The sequence below is a fragment of the Fukomys damarensis genome, unplaced genomic scaffold (assembly GCF_012274545.1).
Source record: "Fukomys damarensis isolate Sample0158 unplaced genomic scaffold, DMR_v1.0_HiC HiC_scaffold_27, whole genome shotgun sequence".
NCBI classification, from domain to species: Eukaryota; Metazoa; Chordata; class Mammalia; order Rodentia; family Bathyergidae; genus Fukomys; species Fukomys damarensis.
In genome coordinates, this window is record NW_022900939.1 from 5,126,100 (window position 1) to 5,149,378 (window position 23,279).

A 23,279-nucleotide genomic window follows, 5' to 3' on the forward strand; every position below is an offset into this window, starting at 1 on the left:
CCCCCAGCGAGGCGGCCCTCCCGGAGCTGTGGCTCTCGCTGGAGTTGAAGGCCGACTGGACCAGCACGCGGTACACGTACTCGGAGGCCGGGTCTGTGTTCTGCCACTCCAGCTCCATCCCCGTGCTGGTGACGGTGACCACGCGGAGGCCGAAAACGGCGCTGGAGGCTGGAAAGGGAGGGAGGAAGGGTCGGGCCGGTGTAGGACCAGCTTGGTCCGCGTTGGCAGAACTCGCTCTCGCGCACCTCTGAAACTTTCGAGCCACAAGCTCCCCATCTCCCGCTTTTATCATCAGAACGACCTGAGCTGCTACCCCGAGTGCATGGGCTGCACTCTCGGGCATGGACCTCGCAGCTCAGTAAAGAGTTTGTTTGACAAAACCGCTCACTCAGAAGAAACGCACCCGGGACAAGCCCAGCCACTGAAGAAGGACGCGGAAACGGAGCGAGGTGCTGGTCGAGCCACAAGCTCCCCATCTCCCGCTTTTATCATCAGAACGACCTGAGCTGCTACCCCGAGTGCATGGGCTGCACTCTCGGGCATGGACCTCGCAGCTCAGTAAAGAGTTTGTTTGACAAAACCGCTCACTCAGAAGAAACGCACCCGGGACAAGCCCAGCCACTGAAGAAGGACGCGGAAACGGAGCGAGGTGCTGGGGACTGCCTTCCTCTCTCCTAGTGACCAAGGTCACCTCCAGGGATGGGACAGGAGAGAGGAATATTCTCACTGTGAAAGTGGCACATGCATGCCCGGTCCTGTCTAACCCAAAACGAATTATATCACTTTTAAGGCTGGCTCTTTTTTTTTTGGTACCAGGGATCGAACTCGGGCAGCGGCCCCACTGAGCTAAATCCCGGGCCTCTGAAGCAGGCTCTTCCTAAGGGAAGCAGCTTGCAGAGGGCCCTTCCCTGCCCCCAGACTCCTTGAGATCAAAGGGATTCCAGAGGCAAAAGACTAACGGGGGCAGACTTCTCCATAAACAGAAAGAGCAGTAACCTGAATACTCTCCCTTCCAAAGAGGGAGAGGCTGTGAACCATGAGCGGCCGCGGAGGAAGCATTCACACGCAGTAAGGCACCTACAGGAAGTTGGGGTGGGGTGGACTCGGGGAAAACCAGAGCCCACACACAAGCAGGCGACCAGGACAACACCTACAGCGACGTAAGGAAACACGACCACGGAGAGAAAGGGCATTCGACGGCGCTAGAAAGGTAAAGTGTACTTCTCTTCCTTTTGTTACAAAACATGCATATTTTACCACCTTTAACCACCCGCCAGTACACATCTGGGTAGCATGGAAGACACCCCAATGCTGTGCAACCATCACCATCATCACAGCCCAAACCTTCCTGTCATCCTCAGTATGACCTCAGTGACATCTACGATGTCTCCAGAATGTGGATGTGTGCGGAGGGACGGGCTCCAGGGTGCTGGACTGGCCAGCGGGATCCTCTATCGATGAGCTTACAGCCAAATGTGCTGTCAGGAGGTGGGGCCTGGCTGCAGACGTCGGCAGACGTGGCCTGGGAGGGCGCATGCTCGTCCCCGGCTCCTCCTGGCCGCCACAGGATGAGCACGATTCCCTCCGCCAGGCCCCTCCGCCCACCTGTTCCGGCCTTGGAGCCAAACCGCACAGACTGGAGCCGTGAGTCAAAACAAACCTCTCCTCCTTTAAGCTGTGGGTGCTGGGTACTGCGTCTCACCACTGGGAAAGTGGCCCAGACAGTTCACTAAACACTAACTTCCCATTTCCCTCTCCTTTATGATGACTTCCATTCATTCCTCCTTCGGCCTCGATGAACCTGCGCTTCAAATAAGTGAAGCCACGTTATTTGTCGTTCTGTGCCTGGCGTACTCTACTTGACATAATATTTTCGAGATCTGCCTGTCTCGCCGGGGATTTGGCTCAGTGGTCCCGCTGCCTGCTTCACAAGCGCAAGGTCCCAAGTTCGATCCCGGTACCAAAAAAAGAAAGAAAGAAAAAGCACGAGCAGGGTTGTGTGTCAGTAAAACTGTAGCTACAAAACACACGGTGGGCCACTATCACCCACCAGCCCTGGTGGTCAGACCACGTGACCAAGGCAGGCGCACCAGTGACTTGGCGCAGCGCTTACACTGGAAAGACAACGAGCTGGCACGTGATCCCAGAGCCGCAAGGTCTGTGCACGTGTGTGTGTGTGTGTGTGTGTGTGTGTGTGTGTGTGTGTGCTAAAACTGTATCAGAGATTCATTCCGGTTGCTGATTTTTTTGCTCTTGTTTTTGCTGCTCTGTACTGAATAACACTATGCTCATAAGTTATTTTTAAGATTTTTCCCTAATTAAAAGAAAAATATTTGGAAGACGCAACACCTACAAACCAGCCACCGTCTGGCAATGGCACAGCCACGCACTTACCAGTCTGACTGCAAATGCCCGTGCGCTCCCCCTGGGTCCCGTTGGGTCCTAGCGGGAACACTGTGAAACAGTAGCTGGTTGCAGGCTTCAGGTCCCGGATGAGCGCCTCTGCAAGGCGGACTATTTGGCTGTGAAATTCTCCAGATCCCTCCCTGGTTGTGACAATCTTAAAGGACTCTGAGTCATTGCTGTGCCAAGCGAGGTCAATCTCCCTCGGGCCCACCTTCAGCACTCGGAGGTCAGAGACCGGAGAAGGGGCTGTGGAGAGACGAGGTGAGTGAAGGGTCCGCGACCCGGGAGACGGTGACAGCCGTCACAGCCCCCACACCGACCGACCCGGACAACGGCCCGCGGAGGACAGTGAGCTCGCCGCTCCCCTTCCGATCGTAACTGCAACACCCGGGCCACGGGACTGCAGACACTGCCAGAGTCACTCGAGAGGAGAGGAGACAGGCAGGCCGAGGACGGGCTCTGGAGGGGACGCTGGCCCTGCTGGCTGCTTCCTCCTGATGCATTTCTGAGCCTCCCTGAGCCTCTGTTTACAGGGGGGCAGCACAGGCTGCTCTTGGCCCCCAAAACAAGTTTAATGCCCAGTACCCCCCCAAAAAAAAGCCAAAGGTGAAGAAATGTAAGCAGATCTCATCTTCTCCCTAGAGCCAGCACAGAAGACCAGGTAAGGAGGCAGCAGGCAAGTGTGGGCTGGGACACCCAGGCTCCTGGCTGAGGGACTCCTGCAGGGTGAGCCCGGGCCCTGCACCAGGCACTCCTGGGTCCCAGACCCTGCTCTGCCATCTGCTGGCTCAGTGGACTTGGGCCAATTTTCAGCCGTGCTGGGCTGACATTTTCTCATCTGTAACAGGAGCCCAGCGCCTACCCTGAAGACCACTGCAGTGCCGGCGGCCACGCGGCCGTGCACCCAGGCCCTACTCCAGCGCCACGCCACACTGTGACCTGCGTTCCAACAGGAAGTGCTGTGCCTGCGGCCCACCGACCAGCTCACCCTTACGGGACACGTAAGCAACCCGCTCCCTTCCACCACCGACGTTCCAGGGACACCAGGACGTGAGCACCCGGGTCCTCCTTCTCCCCCTGGTCCCTACCCCAGCAGAAGAGCTGACACTCCCGGGCAGGAGCAGGGACAGAGCAGAGGTTTCACCTGGCCTCCGCTGTCCCCGTGTGACACACGCCTACAGCCCCTCTCCCCGCCTTGGCTTCTTCGGCCAAAAGAAGGGGCGAACGCCACCCACATCACAGGGCTGCGGGGCGCGTGGGCAAGGGCAGCTGTTCTTCTGTCCCCCGCCCTGAGGGGTAGGGGGCCCCAGGGACCTGCGAGGCTACCACGCAGGACGGGCAGGAGGCAGCGGCAAACTCACGGGTGTACACCTGCAGGAACCCCGGCGTGCCCACCGCCCCTCGCAGCAGGGGGTGCACGGTGATGCGGTACAGGGTGCTCGAGCTGAGTTCGGCAACATCGGCGCAAGGCTCCTGGGTGGTGAGGTTGAAGGACTCAGCGTCCCCGGCCACGTGGACCCCATAGGTGTAGGCAGAGGACGACCCGCTGTGCCGCATTTTCCAGGCCAGGCCCAGGCTCGTGGCACTGACATTCACGGCCCTGATGTCAAACACCTGCTCGGAGTCTGCGAAGACAAAGATGGCCGCGCCAGGAGGGGAGACCGCGGTCACCAGCGTGCGCCACGCAGCCTGTGAACCACTCAGCGCCCACCCCTCGTCCCCATTCACCCAGGACCAGGCGCCAACATGGGTCCCGGCCACAAGCCCGCCCAGGCGACCCTTGGGCCCCGTGAGCTGCCTGTCCAGGAAATGACGCTCCACGCTCAACGCTACAGGGACCATCGCGTGCCCTGCCCTGGCACAGCGACCAGAAGCGTCCCCAGCCATGTGCCTGAGTGTGACGCCGCCCTTCCACCATGAATGCGGGTCACACACGTGCTTCCGGGCCAGCCACGCGTTCACTGCCCGGCAAGAAGCTCAACTTCTTGGTGCCTGAAATGGGTGACAATCCTACCCCAAAGACAGGGTCGGCAGGAACATGGCTCACCCTGCCCCTCCCTGTGCCCCAGGAGGCCGAGCCCCACACGATGCAGCACCAGGGAGCAGGAGCCACTGAGTGACACGACCCGGGCTGAGGTCCAGATCCATCACCCCTGCCGGTCACGCGTCCTCCCAGGCTCCACTCTTGCAGGGTGTTAGGGCTCTGTCTAGCTGTCCCCCAGTGCCTCATGGGGTCGTGGGGGAGCTTCTCAGAGGTGGCTGGATCTAGGGTCTGTGACGCTGGGATTGATTCATGGTGCAGTGCTAGGGTTACGGGTGTGAGCATAGCCTGGATAAGACAAGGGACAGAAAGAGGCTTGTCCCTTGTCCCTGCTCGCTTGCTTTTGCTGCCTTCTGCCTGCCATGAACTGTTTCTCCTCTGCAGTGCCCCTCTGCTGTGCCACCCTGCCCTGTAACCAGCCAATTCTGGGCTGAAACCCCTACAAACTGTGAGCTAAATAAAGCTTTCCTCCTCTAACTCTGCATTTCGGGTATTTTGTCTCCGCCACGAGAAAAGGTAACTAAGATACTGGGCTCCAGGTGTCCTTGACCCTGCTGCACCTCGCCAGTCACCTACAGAATGCCAGGCACTAGGGGTGTGTGCGTGAGTGTGCGTGTGTGCGTGAGTGTGCACACACATCGCACGTACGTGCCTGTGTACATATGTGTGAGTATTGCAACAGGCTGAATATTTGTCCCTCTACACTCACAGGCTGAAAGCTGCCCTGGTTTTGGTAACTTGTTATGGCAGCCAAAACTGACTAAACTGTGTGTGCTTGCGCTCTCTCTCTCTCACATACACAAAACAGGATATGCAATAATTATTTATGAAGTGCTAAGCTATTTAAACACATGCCAGGATATGTTTGTATTCAGACCACCAAGAGCCTGAGATACAATCATTACTTCTTTACTTTCATGTAAATTTCTTTAAAAAGCAATTTAACTTAAGGCCCACACTAACCCACAGGACCCCTTTTAGCAAGTCAAGAAGGCCTGCGTCCATCAGTGCTTCAACCCTGTGACAAAATGCCTGAGAAAATCACTTCTCTGGCCCACGTTTCACAGTTTCCGTCCATGACTGGCTCCCTCATCCCTGGGCCTGTGTGGAAGTGGAAGGGGTGGCGGAGGAAAGAGGCTCACCTCATGGAGCCCAGGAAGCAGAGGAAGGACAGGGCCAGGGACAAAATACAGCCCCTAAGGCCACTCCTCCAAGGGCCTCTCCCTTCAGCTAGGCTCACTTCCTAAGTTCCCACTGCCTCCCAACATGACCCATCAAATTGTGAACCTGTCAATGAAGGAATCCATTTATTAATCCATGTATTGATCCATCAATGAATTAATTAATCACGGATGAGAATCGAGTCCTCGTGATCCAATCTCCCCCACCTCTGAACATGGCTACCATGGGGAGCAAGACTCACAGTGATCCTGTGGGGAACACTCCAAACCTTCCTCTGGAGGGACCCGGCCCGGGCCTGACAGGTAAGGGCAATCCCTCGCCTGTCAACCAAGGGGGACCCTCCACAGCCCACAGCCCCATGCAGCAGCCCTGCCTCCTCCTCAGAACTCCCCTCTGGGGACCAAGCTGTGCCCCCTGCCATCCGCCGGCTCGGGGCAGCTCCTGAGCATCTCTCCTACACCGTGCGCGTTACCAGAGGAAAGGAAAGAAGGGAGGCGACCCAGGCAGATACCAGGAAAGCTGTTCTTCCTCTGGCTGGCCTGACCTTCACCAACTTCCTGCCTGGGTTCTCCAGTCTGGTCTGGACATGTGCAGGGTTCCTAAGCCCCACTGCTCTCCTTTCTCTAAGAGCACGGGAGAGATCATTCTCACACCTAGCATCATCCAGAAATTAAACCCAGGCCTCTGGAACAAGCAGTGTCCTCGGGATGTCACCAAATTCACTCCCTCCTTACCCCGCCTTCCCTCATTCCATCTCCAGTCCTCAGCATCTGGGGCCTGGGACCCTAGGCCACCCTCCCAGCTGGGTGCCGCTGGGTAGTTTTTGTTTGGGTTGGGCTGGGTTGGATTGGTTTGGTTTCATGGGCCTGGGCATTGAACCAGGGCCTTTGCCCTCACCTACACCCCCAGCCCTTTTTATTTTTTATTTTGAGACAGAGTCTTGCTAAATCATTTAGTTTCCCAAGCTGGGCTCAAACTTGTGACTCTTCTGCCTCAGCAGCCTACAGTGCTTGCAAGTTCCTGGGTAGGAAGGGCTGTCACCCACAGCTGCTGGGGGACAGCACCTCCCTCTCCCAGCACAGCCACCAGGCCAGCAGGTGTGTGAAACACTCTCCCCCCAGGGACTGTGAATCTGAGGCTGTCCCTGGATGAGTGTGGCCCAGCCTTCCAGGGTCTCCTGGTGCCAGGCTGTTTTCTGTTCCCGCTCTGCGAGCCTCCAACTTTAGGGCCTCAGTTCATGGAGCCCATGCCAGCCTTGCTTGGTAAGGGGATCCCAGTTGGTTCACACTTCCTGCCACCAAGCCCCCAGGGTGGTGACACTGAGACATTTGTCCCATGGTTAGGCTCACGGGGCCTAACCATGTGCTCAACACACTGAGTCCCCTGTCCCCAGTGCAGGCTCCTGGGAGCAAGGACTGTGCATTTCTGTTCTCTCTCATCAGCACCAAGCCAAAGCCTCCCATGTGGGCACCACCCTCATGGCGAAGTCAGCTTTGAGCCCTCAGAAGGGGGCCTGGCGGAGGGGTCCCCTGGGTGCTCGGGTCCCCCCTCCCCACTTCCTGGCTGCCTGGGAGCCAGCCCTGGACCAAAACCCTGAACCAAAACCAACCTCTCCTCTTGGGAGCCTGGGTGCTGGGCACGGTGTCTCGGCCATGGGGTAGGGCCAAGACACCCGTGAATCCCAGCGGGGTCCCAGAGCTGAGACTGAAGAGTCAGGAGGACTCGGCCCTGAGCACCGCAGTGGACGGCGACAGAAAGCGAGCACAGATTTTGAAGGAGGCCAGAAAGGGGGAGATTTGCCCATGCTGAAGTATCGCACCAGCCGACTGCAGCTCCTCTCAGAGGCAGGGGTGACACACAGGAAGCAGCTGCCCACGTCCTCCTGAGTTCCCACACCACAGAGGCCAAGCAGGACAGGGCTCCCCGGGTCCCCAAGGTCCAGAGTCTCTCCCAGGACGGGGCTGGCTGCTCAGCGAGGCAGCTCCCACCCCAGGGAGGTAGAGCGAGCGCACATACTTGTCTGGAACTCCACGCCCCGCGGCTGTCCCTCTGTGCTGTCCGCCGCCCGAGGGTACACAGCGGCGCTGTAGTGCGCGTCGGGCTGCAGCCCCGCGATCAGGACTTCTGTGTCTCGGGTCTCCAGGTCGGAGTCCAGGCCTGTGTGCTCCAGGCTCCAATACGCAGGGATGGGGGTGCTGCTCACTATGCCACCGGCACCTGTCATGGCAGAGAGAAGGACCTCAACCACCCGATGACACACCCTCGGGCCAGGGCGACACCCCGCAAACACCTGCTCCTGCCTCCCCGGGAGCGGTCTGCTCTCCGGAACACCCCGTATCTCACTTTGTCCTTCCGCTTAGGACACCCAGACACGCTGTGCCTCTCTCCACTCTGCTAGTTTGGACCATGTTTTATGTATTTTGTTTTTTGGAGACTGGGTTTTGCTATGTACCCCCGGCTGGCCTCAAACTCACAGCAATCCTCCTGCCTCAGCCTCTCAAGCGCTGGAATGACAGGTGTGCACCACCACACCCATGATGGACCATTTTCCTCCTCTGGGACAGGATCTTCTCCCAACCCAACAGGGTTTTCCAGGGCCAGCTCCGTGGTTCCAACTTGGCTAAGAAAAGCCCACTGGAGGATCACTTCCCCCGGCCGCACGGAGGCAGGGCCGCAGAGAGGAGAGCTGAGAGCGGCCGTCTTGTGCCGGGCACACTCTTAGTGGAAGTCGTGTGAAGTCTGGCTTCCGTCTGCCTCTCGCAGTCAAGAGCCCTGACACCACTCAGTAGCTCGGTCCCCTCAGGGGAAGTGGGGCCTACGTCCGTGCCCTCCTCACCTCACCGGACACACAGCGGAATCAGCACATTGCCCGCTGGTGCCCCTTTCCTAACGGGATGGGGTGCGCTCCTCACGGACCCCGCAAGGGCCTGCTGTGTGGCAGCGGAAGAGCAAAGCTCCAGGCCCTCCGCCTCCCTGGGCGCCAAGCTCCGCCGTCCTGCACCGGGCGCCTCCTTCCTTCTGTAAACAGCGAGGGCCCTAACCACCTCTCTACCTCTGAAGCCGACACAACCCAAGAACAATATTTTTTAAATCTGCTAAGTTACAGGAAGTCAAATCTCACCTGAGCCACTTGGGGTAACCGGGGGTTCGCTCTGCGCCTCGTCCGATCCTGGGAGACTGAGAATAACTCGCTGAAACCCGGGCCGCAGGTCTGGAATGCTGGTCAGCATCTGCTGGCTTCCGATGCTCTCAAGAAGCAGCCGGCAGGAGGCAGTGCTGCTGTCGCTGCCCCAGGTGAGGACAACCTGTGTGCGCCCCATGAAGGCCACGCGCAGGCCCCACACCGGAAGAGGCTCTGCGGACAGACACAGGGGACAAGCACGGGCTCGGCGTCGGCTTCCGTGATCACCGAGAACATGTCCACTACGCCGGAGTGAGCACCCAGGCCTCCAACACCACGTAGGGGGAGCTCGGAGGACGGGGAAGGAGTGAACCTCAAGACCAAGATCACTCAGGGCCTGTACCGGTCTCCGAGACGAACCCACAGTGACTTAACCTCTGCTTCAAAGTGTGCCCAGACAGCAGCCTCTAATGACAGTTGCTTCAGACATCAAGGGCAGAGTCGCAAAAGGAGTCACCGTCTGTCGCATCTCAGGCCTCCCTTCAAGGCCATGCCACAGAGACGCTGGCACCGAGGCTGCAGCCCTGCGCCCCGGCCCAAGGCAACTGTCAGGAACGCTCCCTGGCCCCTGCTGCTGGCGGCTCATGTGGCCGGCATGGCATTAATCAGAGCACGTCAGCCAAAATGACACTCAGGAGACCAGGCCCAGGGGCAGCTGGCTCGGCCAGGAGCACGCGCTCTGGCTGGCAGTGGGGCCCAAGCACAGCGGATGAGAGGGACAGAGAGACAGAGAAAAGACAGAGAGATCTGGGGGCTGAACAGGGAAACCCCACACCGCCCAACACGGAAACAAGGGGATCTGCCCGGTACCCAGATTCCCACGTCAAATATCTCTGGGGCGAGATCTGAGTCACCACCCACACACGTTTCTATGGCTTCGCTCCACCGTGGCTCGGCTGGGTTTGACAGTGCTGAGGACTCACACGCCCGGCAGGCGCTCTACCACTACAGCCGCATCCTCCACCCTCGTTATGCTGCTGCTGCTGTTGTTTTAACTGTTGGCCTTCGGAGCAATATTCTGTCTAAAGAAATAGTTTTCTGGCTACCGAAAAATGTATGTCAAAACTCAGTGGTCTAAATACTACAACTTTAATTTCAGAGTAGGGCCGGGGGTTTAGCTCAGTGGTGCCACCTGCCTTGCAAGCAGAAGGATCCGAGTTCAATCCCCGGTACCAAAAGGGGAGGGGCATTAAGTTCAGGGAAAATGAGCAGTTGACCGAGTAACAGAGTCGAGCACATCAGGCTGAAATATGAGTGTGCGCATCAGTGTGAAGTGTTGTAGGTCTCGAAAGCTGTAAACACGGTAAGATCAATCACATGAGGGGAAGCACTGCTGTCTCCGTTTAATCCATTCAGCACCTTTTAAAGTAAGCCCACAGTTATGACTGATATAATGTGAACATCTTCATACTAAGGTGTTGGTCATAACTGCCGAGGGTGTAATTTATTAATAAAAACAAATTCCTCATTCTCTACGTGTTTGCGGTGTTAGAAGTGATGCTGTAGGCTGTGCTCCCACTCTGAAAACTGGGTATCCAGCCGGGTGACTCAAACGGCCTGCGTCGAGGCCAAGGTACTGTAGTGACTTCATAACTACTGACTTGCACCATCACCGCCATTTCCTTGTGCTGTGTGTTTAAGGCCTACAATGTTATCTGTTATTTATCTCATTTTCTTTTTGAGGTACTGGAGATTGAACCTACCTAGGGCCTTCACTGTCAGGTACATTCCAGCCCGAGTGTGTGTGTGTGTGTGTGTGTGTTGGTACAGGGGAATGAACTCAGGACCTTGTGCTTGAGAGGCAGGCAACCGGCAGAACCACTGAGCTAAATCCCAGGCCTATCTGTTATTCATCAGATTGTGATTATTTTCTTGTTTATGCCATATGTTAACTGCCAAGCTTGGAGTGACCTAAAGCAGTGTTTAAAAGCGTGACTAGATTTACTTGAAGATAAATTCTGAAAACCAAATTTGAAAAGCCAGAGTGCTGACTATTATAAAATGACACGCTGCCATTCTTCACTACTAGAGCTTTTGTTAGCACTTGGGATGCAGCAGACACTGAGCTCCATTATATGTATAAAGCTTAACACATTCTGCATATCAGTAAAAATTTTAAAAACTCAGTGGTCCAGCCAGGGGTGTTTATGCCTCAGTGGAGCTGCGCCTGCCTGTCGAGCACAGGTCCTGAATTCGATCCCTGGTACCAGAAAAACCTCGGGGGTCCAGAAGGGACACTGTGCTGGACCTACCTCACTTCAAGCCATGGGACCCAGGGTCGGGCTTCTGCAGCCTCCACCAGCCAGGAAGGTCGCACAGTTCACACACACACACACATGCACACACACCACCAGCCAGGAAGGTCGCACAGTTCACACACACACACACACACATGCACACACGCACGCGCACACACGCACTCACACACACCACCAGCCAGGAAACCAACAGAGGACCTCTGCGTTCTTCTTGCCTTCAAAAAAGCAGCTCATCTGTTGGTCACTAGTTTTTAATTTTTAGCCCTTTCAGCTTAAAAAAAAAAGAAAAACAGCTAAATCTGCAGCTGTCAGAGGCGGCCGAAGGTCCTGACTTCTAAGCTACGACAGTCACAGCCACCTGCTCTGGTCTTAATTAATGTCCAGCATCACAGGGCTCCCACCTCACTCAGAACACTTTCCTAAGGAGCTCACTGGAAACAGCCTCAGCTTCCTGAGGAGCAGAGAAGACCAGGGACGCTGACGTCACCAGAGCAGCCTTCTAAGGAGCAGGGGCAGCACAGAAAGGTAGGTGTGAGCCACCATAACAAATCCAGATTCTAAAAACAAAACAGGTGGAAACAGGTAGAACTTCCAGCTGGGAAAGGTGGCACAGGCCCTTTGTCTCAGCACTTGGGAGGCTGAGGCAGGAGGATCGCCGCATGTTCTGGGCCAGCCTGTCTCAAAAACCAAAAATCCTACTCTCTCTCTCTCCTGGCTCTCTGATCTACAGCCAACAGGATATGGGATAAGAAATGGTTGGTGGCCATGGCTGGGAGCCGGTGGTCTTACCTGTGGTGACATTTTTGGAGGTGGGCTTTCCCCAGGTCTTGTTACCCCTTCCCAGGGATATGGAGAACGTGTACGTAGTCGCCGGACGCAAGCCCGTGACGTTGTACCACGTTTGCTGGGTGCTAACGGCTGTGTTGCTCGTCTCCTCCTCTATCCTATACCAGTCCGAGGCCGATGGGTTTTCCTTTTTCCACGTTAGGACCACACTGGTTGGACTGGTGGGATGTACTTCGAAGCCAGACACAACTCCTTGTGCTTCAAACGTTTTCAAGAGGAAAAAAAAAAGGAAAAATACATTTAAAAAATAAATGCGAGAGGAAAGTCTGTCCTGTATGTCTGCTTTCCAGAAATAACTTTACAAACACAGGACAAGACAAGGACACTCCTGGAGCCCAGGTCTGGCCCGAAAGCCTGTTCCCCTCACAAGCAGGGACCTGGACTTGTCCCCTAAAACCTCAGAGTCTGGATCCTCTCTGAAGCAAGCTCCCGACTCACCGCGCCACACACAGAGGAGCTGTCACCAGGCCCGGCATGAGATAAGATCGCTGGGTCTGGGTTTGGTTTTGTTCTTGTTTGTTTTGCTGGCACTGGGGATCGAACCCCGGGCCTCTGCACTGAGCTGCATCCCAGACCTTTCTGGAGACGAGCTCTCGCTACCTTGCCCAGGCTGGGCTCAAACTTGCAGTCCTGTTCTCTCAGAGGCCTGTACCACCAGGCCTGGCTTGGACGTTTTTAAATCTAGGTGCACGCTCCAAACCTAGAGCTCAGTGGTCTTGTGAGAGCTCCCAGTCTCTCATCTCTCAGAACTGCAGCTTCATCATCTGTGAAACTGCAGATGTGTAAGATCTTAAACCAGCCAGGCACAGTGGGGGACGCCTGCAACCCAGCACTCAGGAGGCTGAGGCAGGAAGCTTCGAGTTCGAGGACAGCTTGACTACGTATGAGACCCTACCCCCCACCTCCTCACCCTCTCAGAAAACAAAGAAACCAGAAAAGGACCTTAAACCATGCAGGCCATCACGGCTACTGGCGGTAAAACTACCAAATGGACACTTCCTCATTAAATTCAAGATTGATGAGGAGCAACAAGAAACGGGAAAGCACGGGCAATCGGTCCGCACCCCCGGGGCTGGGAACTGCGGGAGGCTTCCTGGGGCCAGCAGATCACAGGAGCGTCGAGGCCCCAGGTGTCCTGCCAGCACCTCCTCACTCTAGCCCAGACAGCGCTGTCTCGCCCAGGCTTTCTGCACCGTTTTGCTTTCACTACGCCCCGTCTCGGCCGAGGTTTTCACTTCCGGTCCCTCGCGGCCTGGAGGCCCGCCCCTGGCGGTCGTGAGCTCTCTGAGCTTCTCCGGAGGGAGGCAGCGTTTGGATTCCTGGCCAGAGCGCAGGAATCCCGTCCCTCTGGAGTCAGACCCTGCTGCTCCCTCTGTCTCTCTGGCGTCCCATTTCCCTGAGTGTTCCCGAGCTCGGTGACTGAGCGTGAGCAGGGCCGAGTCCGTCTGTGAACGGCCTTCGGCAGAAGCCCCAGGTCCTGGGCAGCCAACCCAGCCACAGGCGGCCGCTCCGCCACTAGGGGTCACCCTAAGCCCAGGGCCACACTGTTCTTGACCGTCAACAACAATGAACATTATTTCTTCCCCTGGGAACTGCTACAACTTTCTTTTATTACCCTAGCAATATTGCAGTGATTAGTCTGTCAAAGCTAACTGATATCACCCTTGCAGAATCAACAAAACTACTGCATCTCAAAGTTGCTTATGAAAAATTATAAAAATAATCTACCTCCCCAGCATTTGAGAGGTTAAATAATTCTGTAAGACCTCCAGAAAAATGGTTTTAAAACTTTGTATCTCACGACCCCTTTGTATTCTCAAAAATCATTAAGGATCTCAGAGAATCTTTGCTTATATAGGTTATGTTTGTCGATATTTACTGCATTATGAATAAATAAGGAAAAATTTTAATCACAAAAATATACAAGCTAGGCATGGTGGTGCACACCCATGATCCCAGCACCCAGGAGGCTGAGGCAGGAGGATTGCTGCCAGTTTAAGGCCAGCCTAGGCTACACAGTGAAGTCAAGGCCAGCCTGAACTATATGGCAAAAACCTATTTCAAAAATATACATATACAGGAGTTAGCTCGTGGCACTGTGCCTGCCTGGCAAGTGCAAGGTCCTGAATTCAGTCCCCAGCACCAAAAAAAATACATATATATATATATATCTATATACACACACACACACACACACACACACACACATATATATGTACAAGCATACATTTGTTTGCCATTAGAGTGACAATTATGAGTAAATAAAGAACATTTCAGTGTTGTTATGATAATAATACTTCTCAGAATCCTTAAAAGAAAAATAGGGGACATCCAGAGACCCCTAGGCCATACTTTGAGAACCACTGGTCTAGCCCAGGGATATGAAAACTTTTCCTGCACAAATATTTCAGACTTTACAAGCCATAAATTTCTCTGTTGTTCCTACTCAATTTTAGTGTGAACTCAGCCAGAGAGCAGATAAGTGAGCAGCACCATGTTCCAATAAAACTTTATCTATAAAACACACAGTGGGCAGATTTATGGACATGGACTATTATTATCATCCTTCTTATGAGTCAGACAGTGGAATGTCAGACAGGTTAAAATTACGCTGTAAAAATATTCATACTGGGGCCAGGGATGTAGCTCAGGGGTACCTCGCCTGCCTAGAAAGCACAACGTCCTGAGTTCGATCCCAGTAACCAAAGGGGGGGAAATTCATATTGGCAGAGAACAGTCAGGTTAAACTAGGCAGCTGCACATCTAAAAATCATAAAATAGCACACATCAAAAATTATCGTTTTTTTTTGAGAGAAGGACACGGAGTTGTAAAGTCACCCAGCTGTGCTCTAACTTGACATCCTCCTGCCTCAGCCTCCTAGAGTGTTGGGATTACAGACAGGCACCAGCAGGTTCAGCTCAAAGTTGCCAGTGATGTTTCTGACTGACTTACATAGGATTTCTTTTTCCTGTCACGTATTTTCTATCACAAATAGGTATTACTGTCATTATGAATATTTTTAAGGTGTTGATTAGGTAATTAAAAGAAAACAATGGAAATCCCAACAGCTCTAAACTAAGCAGCTTTCCTTTCAGGAGCACGGCCTCACTGCTTACCGGGGCTGTCAGCGGTCTGCAATGTCCCTTCAGTCTCACTGGGTGTGGGTGCGAGGGTGGCAGGAGAGGCGCTGGTCCCTGGCATGGGGCCACTCTGCCCGGCTTCTCCAGCTCCCGCTGGGACTGAGACGCTGGGAAGGATCACCTGGCCGTCACTGCCCCAAGGCATCGCTGTTGTGTTGACATTTGTCATGGTCGGCGGAGCACCAGACACTGAATCCAAGGCTGGGGAGAGACGAGGTGAGTGAAGGGTCCGCGACCCGGGAGACGGTGACAGCCGTCACACAGCCCCCACACCGACCGACCCCGGACAACGGCCCGCTGAGGACAGTGAGCTCGCCGCTCCCCTTCCGATCATAACTGCAACACCCGGGCCACGGGACTGCAGACACTGCCAGAGTCACTCGAGAGGAGAGGAGACAGGCAGGCCGAGGACGGGCTCTGGAGAGGACGCTGGGCCCTGCTGGCTGCTTCCTCCTGATGCATTTCTGAGCCTCCCTGAGCCTCTGTTTACAGGGGGGCAGCACAGGCTGCTCTTGCCCCCCAAAACACACCCCTCTCTTTCCTTTATCCTACATTCCCATGCTTCTGTGTACACACGGTTGTGGGGAATGAAGACTACATTTCCCAGCCTCCCTTGCAGCTATGGAGAGCCATGTGACAGTTTCCTAACTCCTTGCTCTGCTGAGGGGGACAAGCAGGCGATCTTCCAGGTGGGTCAGCTCCACGGCCTGAGTGTGGGTCAGTTCTGGGGCTGAGCTGAATCCTGCTCCCCAGTGGGCTGAACTGTGCCCCCGTGTGCACTGCTGAAGCCCTAAGGCCACCCCTCAGGTGGGGACTGTGACAAAGGACACAGCCTTTGTCAGGCAGCTGTCCATCCGGAGGTCAGCACCAGATCCAGACTGAGGACACTGGGGGCACAGCAGGCAGAGAGCCACTGCAGGCCGAGAGCGGAGGCCTCAGGGGAAGCCACGGCTGCTGTCACCCCGGCCCGTGAGCGGGAAGAAGACAGCGTGTGCGTGTGAGGAGCCCCCTTCACAGGACACAGCCTGAGAGTTACTCAGCTCCAGCTCCGTCTCCCGCACAGCACCCTGCCAACATCGCTTCCCACTGGACAGCAGGACGTGGCTGCAGCATTAAGGCTGAGTGCAGAGATCCTGGGAGAAACTCCAGCTGCACCACACTCCCTCCTGCTATGTGCGGGGCTCTGCATAATTACTGTTATTACCAAAATTCGCTTTATTAGAAGGTGTCGGTGAGACCTGCCCCTGTGGAGAGCACTGCAAGAACAATCTGCTTTATCTGTGTAGTTCACAGAATTTGGGATTTTTTCCAAGCAGAAAAAACAATGTTCTTGAATTTTAAGGACAATCGTTAGCTACCATTTTTTTTCACAACAAAATACTTTTCAAAAATATTAACTGCTGGGCAAGGTGGCACATGTCTGTAATCCCAGCACTCAGGAGGCTGAGGCAGGAGTATCACTGTGAGTTCGAGACCAGCCTGGGCTACATAGTGAGTTCAGGGTCAGCCCGAACTACAAAAGGTGACTGTCTCAAAAATCAAAATTAAGGGCCAGGGATTTACCTCAGTGGCACCAGGCCTGCCTCACAGGCTCAAAGTCCTGAGTTCAATACCCGGTACCAAAACAAAAGACAAAAACAGAAAACTATTACCATCACCTCTATGTCTTATTGAAATATCATATGACCAAAAATAATTAGTAAGGCCAGAATCCTGGAATGGGTGGTGCTTTCAAATGGATGCTGTGGTCGGGAGTGGTGGCGCACACCTGTAATCCCAGCACTCGGGAGGCTGAGGCAGGAGGATCGCTGTGAGTTCAAGACCAGCCTGGGCTACATAGTGAGTTCCAGGTCAGTCTCAAATTCATAGTGAGACCCTGTCACAAAAAAAACAAAAAAAAACAAAACAAAACAAAAAAGAACCATACAAATGGATGCTGTATATTAAGCTTCACTGAAAGTCTACTATTCTACACTTATTTTTCTCATTTTGTTGTAAGATCAGGGAATGAACCAGCTGCAGCCAGCAGCAGAACTTAGGCTTCCACATCACCTGTCACAGCCCACATTTTGTTTTTCAGGACTGGGGACCAAGCCCAGAGCTGGGGACAGGCCAGCGTACCCCAGACGGGCGCCCATACCCTCCCCGGTAAAAGCCAAAGACACGGGAGGCCAGTTCTCCAGAGTTGGAGCACACAGATTCTACATCGCTTCTTAAATGTAGCAAGGTTTCAGACAAGAGCAACACAACAACAGGAAAACAGAGGGGAGGCAGCACACACGATGTACAAATAGCCCATTACTGTTTCATTAAGTTAAATCGCCTGTGGGTATAAGTCGGCAAAAAGGAAAAAAAAAAAAATTTTCTGTTTTGGTTTTCTGAGACAGGGTCTGCCTATGTAGCCCAGGCTGGCCTCAAACTCGCAGCGACCCCCCTGCCTCGGCCTCCCAGTTGAGATGACAGGCGCGTGCCTGGTTCTGAACCATCAATCACGAATTTGTAAGAGGAGGTTTCATCACATTGCCCGTGCTGGCCCCAAACTCCATCCCAAGTCGCTGGGACTGCAGGTTCGGGCTTAGAAAGTAAGTTTTCATAGTCAGGACTGCACAGTCCTGAATTCTTCCCTTCCTCGGCCAGCTCCACCCTCCCCCCACTTCTAAAGAAAAGGTGGCAGGTTTCCCCGTCTTCTGTGACTCTCGCTGCGCCCACGAGGGGGCGGTCGCGCGGCAGGGACAGCGGCACTCACCGGCTGGGACGCACAGGAGCTGCAAGAGAAGAGACAGCAGGTCAGCGCCTGGGTCCCCGCGCACCTCCCTCCGGGCCCTGCAGGGAAACTGAGGCACAAGGCCCCGGTGCAGAGTCGACCTCGTCCCGACGGGACCGCACACCCCTCCCCAAGCCGCGCCCTCCCAGCCCTCAGGAGGCGCCGACTGACGTCAACCCACAGAGCAGGCCGGGTCCGGACCCCAAAAGCCTACAGCAAGCCTGGTGCAGCGGCTCGCCTGTCACCACAGCGCGGGGGGCCGAGGCAGGAGTTCCGCCACCAGCTCGAGTCCAGCCCGGGCTACGCTGGACCCCGTCACCACACAAGAAGGAATAAACGGGGGCGGGGGGCAGGCCTCTATCTGTGTCCCTGAAGTTGCAGCCTGGTCACCAGAGAATCCGGCGCAGAAACATTTGGGTCACGCCTCAGTGGCCCGCCCTCTCCGCTTTCACCTCTCTGGACTTGACTTCCCAAAAAACGTCAGCACTGACCTCCGATCCCAAGGGATCTAAGGGACTTAGACCAAGACACAGGACAAGGAGACTCAAGAGTCTGCAAGGGGTCTCTGGAGAAGAGTGTCCTCACCGATGGGGGAAAGGAGGAAAAATGCCACCCTGCTTCAGTGGACTCCACGGGAGCCATCTGTGATGTCTGGGGCTGCTGCAGCCACTCTGTGGGCAGAAAACACCCACCTGCTGAGGTGGCTGAGTGGAACCAGAGACAACGCCTGGTTCCTTGAGTTACTCAATCAGCCAACTGAAGATCTTTCCAGCTCCAGATCCTGCCTGAGAACACAAAACGCCCCTTACTGCTTTAACTCCAGGTGTCCAGGTCATCTGTTATTTGCAAGAAAAGTGCACCAGCAACCACAACGACAAAGCAAGGGATGTGATGTTCACTTTCACCTCCCTTTAAAGAGGACGAAACCACAAGGCAGCGAGGCCTCATCCAGAACCAGAACCACAAGCAGGAGACAGCTGGGACCGTGTTATCAGCCAAAGGACCCCCTCTCTTCCCCGGCCCAGGTAAGAAAATGCCCATACGTGACACCCGCAGGACGCCTGGGAGGCTCCTAAGGTTTTGTAAGGAAAGCTGTCAACAGAAGCCACGTCCTCCTAAAAGTCAATCAAAGGCAAACCAGCTGGGGCCAAGACGGAGGCAACCAGTTCCTAGTGTCACACACTGAGCAGAAGTTCAGGGCGGAGAAAAGGAAGTCTGTGTCGATGCTCTCCCGTGACAGCGGGGTGTGGCGGGAAGATGACCTCGCCCCTCCCCTGCCATGGAAAGGCTCAGCAGAAACAGTCCCCATCCGGGCAGGGGAGGAAGCAAGTGTCCCAGCTCCTGCTCCATGCACCGCGGGGACCCTGTGCGACAGGAATTATAACCCTGCTTACAGAAAGGGGGAGTCACACAGCCCACACTCACATGGCTTGAACTTGCCCTGCAGAGCCCCGCCCCGCCCCACCCCGAGCCATTTCTGAAAATCGTGCCTAAGTATATTTAAAATCAAAGAAACTAGCATTTTTTTATTTTTGAGACAAAGCCTTGCTATGTAGCTCAGGCTGGCCTTGAACTCACAGAGATCCTGCTGCCTCAGCCTCAGGCATGCTGGGACTACAGGTGTGCACCTGCACCACTGCGCTCAGCTGCCTAGCATTTTTTAAATGCTAATTTTGGCTTCTCAAACTAAAACAAAGAAATGTTATTAACTTGACTGTCTCGTCTGACCATAATCCAGCCACTAACTGCACCAGACTGCAGCCTGGCTGTCTGTCACCCAACGCTGAGGACGCAGGGCCGTTGCCAAGCAACACAGCAGCCACACTGCTGGATTCCTCTGTCCAACCTGAGACAGGAAGGATGGAAAGAAGCCAACTTTTCCTGATCCAGCCAGCTCCGAGCAGTCCCCTCCCACTGCCCTAGAGATGGCGGCGCATGGGGCCGTGATTCAAGGGCAGCTGCACCGACACGTGTGGTCACGGTCACTGTGAACTACTTCCTTTCAGTTCCTCTCTCAGGCAGACTTCCGGCCAGTGCCCGAGGGAACACCCGCCTGCCCCGAACTGAGCCTCCTCTTCCCCGCCGGCTCCCACCCTGCCCAGCCCTGAGCCCTGAGGAGCAAAGTGGACGGGGTCCGGGCGCTCAGGTGAGCCACATTCCCCACCCAGGGCCTGGCACAGCATCGGGAAAGCTCCACCTGTCTGCCTTGAGTGTGGACAGCATCTGCCAGGCTGCCATGTCTGGCCAGAGCCCTGCGCCCAGGGCCAAGGGACCCACAGGCCACATCTTCCTGTCCCCATCTGCTCCTCCCAGGCTGGCTGGCTCCGCCCTCCACAGGCCACATCCAGCAGGGGCTATGGGGTCAGATGCTCCTGTCCCCTCCACGGAGCCCTGGGGTCGCCAAGGGTCCTCCAGTCTCACAGCAGCACCCACTGCACCCAGGAGTGGAGGACACAAGATTGGGGGATGTGGGGCCAGGCTGGACCAGAACCAGGACAATGTTAATCAGGGCAGAGTCCAAAGGCCCTGGGTACCCTCCTCTGTGCTATAGTTTGAATGCAATTCACGAAGCCAAAACTCCCATGGGAGCTGGGCGTGGTGGCCCACGCCTGTAATCCCAGCACTCCGGAGGCTGAGGCAGGAAGATCGCCAAGAGTTCAATGCCAACCTGGACTACGTAGTGAGTCCCTGGCTCGGAGGGAAAAAAAAAAAAAAAAAACTGAACGTGACTCCACCATGCAGCAAGTCCTGGTAGGCCCCGACTCCAGAGACAAATGAGACCCACCTCCATGTCCCCTGAATGGCTCGACCTCCTCCGGAGTCTGTCACAGCAGACAGATCAGCGCCGCCTGCTGGCGACCGCACACCCTGCGGGACTGGGGCCCGGATGAAGCCGCACAGGGTGGGGAGGAGACAGACCAGAGGGGGACGTCGCCCTGGCACTGCCCACCACCAAGCACAGGCCCGAGGGACCCGCATGGCATCCACCTGAGGTCATTCAGCAGGCACCAGTAGCAGGCTGCGCAGTGGGTGTCACACAAGTTGGTGGACAGTGGTTATTCTCATAACTACGAGAAAATGGCCAGGATATGTGTGGGTTTTCTCTGTAACTCCCTTTCCATTTTGCTGTGAATCTAAACCTCTCTATTAAAAAAAAAAAAAATTAAAAAAAAACTTTAAAAAAAACAAATGGTATAGCAGGGAATGGTGGTACACACCTGGCATCTCAGCACCCAGAGGCTGAGGCGGGAGGATCACAGAGAGTTTCAGGACAGCCTGGGCTACACAGCAAGACCTTGTCTCAAAAGACAAAAAGAAAAAGAGCACCACTAAAACACGGGCAGTGCCGAAGCCTGACAGCTTCCAGCCACCACCTAAACACAAGCATCACCCGGGAACAGGCTCGGGGAGCCGGCAGCTGTGGCACAAGGGCACAAGCAGACAGGCGCCGACTTCACAAGCACTGAGCGCGTACTCCTGTCATCTCCCGCTGGTGTGAGGTCATTCTGCTTGCATTTTATTCAGCCACCTAAAAATGTAAGCCCAGTGCCAAGACACTTGCCTGTAGTGCCAGCTACTCAAGAGGCTGAAGCAGGAGGACCACTTGAGCCCAGGAGTAAATCTGTGGCCAGACTGGGCAACATAGCAAGACCCTATCTCAAAAAACTATGAAATTAGAAATAAAAACCTTTTTGACGGGTTCTAGTTATATATGCCAGACTTGTCTTGGACCCCTTATGTAGCCAAGGCTCATGGTGATCCTCCTGCCTCAGCCTCCCGAGTGCTGGATGACAATTATGTGGCACAAGAGCTCCAAGGCTGGGCCCTGTGGGCACCATCTGCCCACACAGCATGTTGTGACATTCACAAGTCCCTTGCTTTGTTTTGTGGGTTTTTGGAGAAGACAAAATCAACACTTAAAAGACATGACAGATGTAGACACCCTGTGAACTGCAGCAAGTCTACAACACTCAGCACCTCAAGGGGGCGCACGCCTGTGATCCCAGCACTCGGGAGGCTGGGGCAGGAGGATCACCCTGAGTTCGAAGCCAGCCTGGGCTGCACAGGGAATTCAAGGCCAGCCTGAACTACACAGTGAGAACTTTATGAACTACCAACAATAATCACCACATTGTACAAACAAATTGCATTACAGCAAAAGTCACCCTCTTCCCAAGTTTCCAATAACAAAGAAAAAGCTAAAATCCTCCACATCTCCTAAGTCCAGTTCATCTTTCTTTGCCATCTAATAAAACACTTTTTCATTTCCTTCCCCAGGCTGCAACTCGACTAAAAGGCAGATTGTCTGAGGCCATGCTGCAGAGACAACAGGACTCTGTGTGCCCGGCCCTGCCCTGCCCGGCGACCGTCTTTGGGTTTCTCAATAGACACTGGGCAAAAAGGCGATCAGAAACGGTCCTGTGATCTCCCTAATTGCTTCCACAGACAAGTCCAAAATGGGTAAATTTCTTAAAAGACACAACTGATTTGATTGCACCCCTCGGCGTCTGTCTCCCCCCCCAGGGGAGCCCTGGTGACCCAGGCTGGGCACGGGTTCAAAGGCAGCCAGGCCCGTGGCTGCCCCGGAAACCCTGGGCCCACGTCTTGCCTGTCCATCCTCCCGAGGCTGACCAAGTCCAACCCGGACAGCGCTGGGGCAGCCGCATCCCCACGGCCCTCCATGTACCCCCGAGAGCGCCCGGCCAGGAAGTAACTTCAAAGACACTCGCCTATCACCTGCACCCCGCAGGGCCTCAGGCTGGCCGGATCTCCAGGGAGGTGAGCGCCAGGGTCCTCCCCCCTTAGACTACCAGGGCTCCCCAATTCTGCCCAGAAGTGGGGTCCCGCGGTGCCCGCCCCGCCTGCATCATCCGCAGAGGACAAGCCGGCCTCAGCCGCTGCCCCGGCCCTCCTGGGATGGCCACACCTGTTGTGTGTTAGATGAGCGATTCCGGGGCAGGCAGCCGGCAAGACCCCTACGTTTGGAATCTAAGGGAATTCCCTGCTCTTCTATGTTTTAACAAATTAAGTACCAGGGACTTGTTTTTTTTTTTTACTTGTTCCCGCTGTTCAAAAAAATTGTCCCCACTCACACTGCGGCTTCTGCCGCCTGCCAAGCGTCGGGGGCTGAGATGCACACGGGATGGGAGGCGGGAGCCTGGGAAACGCGCTCGGCGTTCCACTGCGCATGCTCCCTGGGGACAGAGGGACCCCGGCTCGCACTGCTCCCTGCAGCGCCCCCCACTTGTCCGTCACACGTCACCAAGCCACGTGGGCTCGGGCCGAAAGGGATAAAATAAAGTTTATTATGCAAAAGAAAAGAAAGAAATCACTTGATAAATTAAATGTTGTGAGCCTCATATAAAATAAAAAACATGAATGAAATTATTAAGAGGTCTTATATTTTTTGTTTTGCTTTTTGAGACAGAGTCTTACTACGTAGCTCAGGCTGCCCTTGAA

At 55.0% G+C, this 23,279-nt stretch overlaps 1 protein-coding gene across 1 annotated transcript in view; it reads right to left on the reverse strand.

The window, feature by feature from the left end:
* Ptprj (protein tyrosine phosphatase receptor type J) overlaps positions 1 to 23,279 on the reverse strand; it is a 50,101-nt gene that overhangs the window by 22,040 nt on the left and 4,782 nt on the right. Inside the window, exons 3-10 of the mRNA XM_033756805.1 lie at positions 17,802 to 17,820; positions 15,032 to 15,256; positions 11,858 to 12,112; positions 8,751 to 8,984; positions 7,646 to 7,846; positions 3,768 to 4,031; positions 2,395 to 2,652; positions 2 to 168 (exon numbers count right to left, since the gene is read on the reverse strand). Coding sequence (XP_033612696.1) covers positions 2 to 168; positions 2,395 to 2,652; positions 3,768 to 4,031; positions 7,646 to 7,846; positions 8,751 to 8,984; positions 11,858 to 12,112; positions 15,032 to 15,256; positions 17,802 to 17,820 — 1,623 coding nt within the window. The remainder of the gene's footprint in view (position 1; positions 169 to 2,394; positions 2,653 to 3,767; positions 4,032 to 7,645; positions 7,847 to 8,750; positions 8,985 to 11,857; positions 12,113 to 15,031; positions 15,257 to 17,801; positions 17,821 to 23,279) is intronic.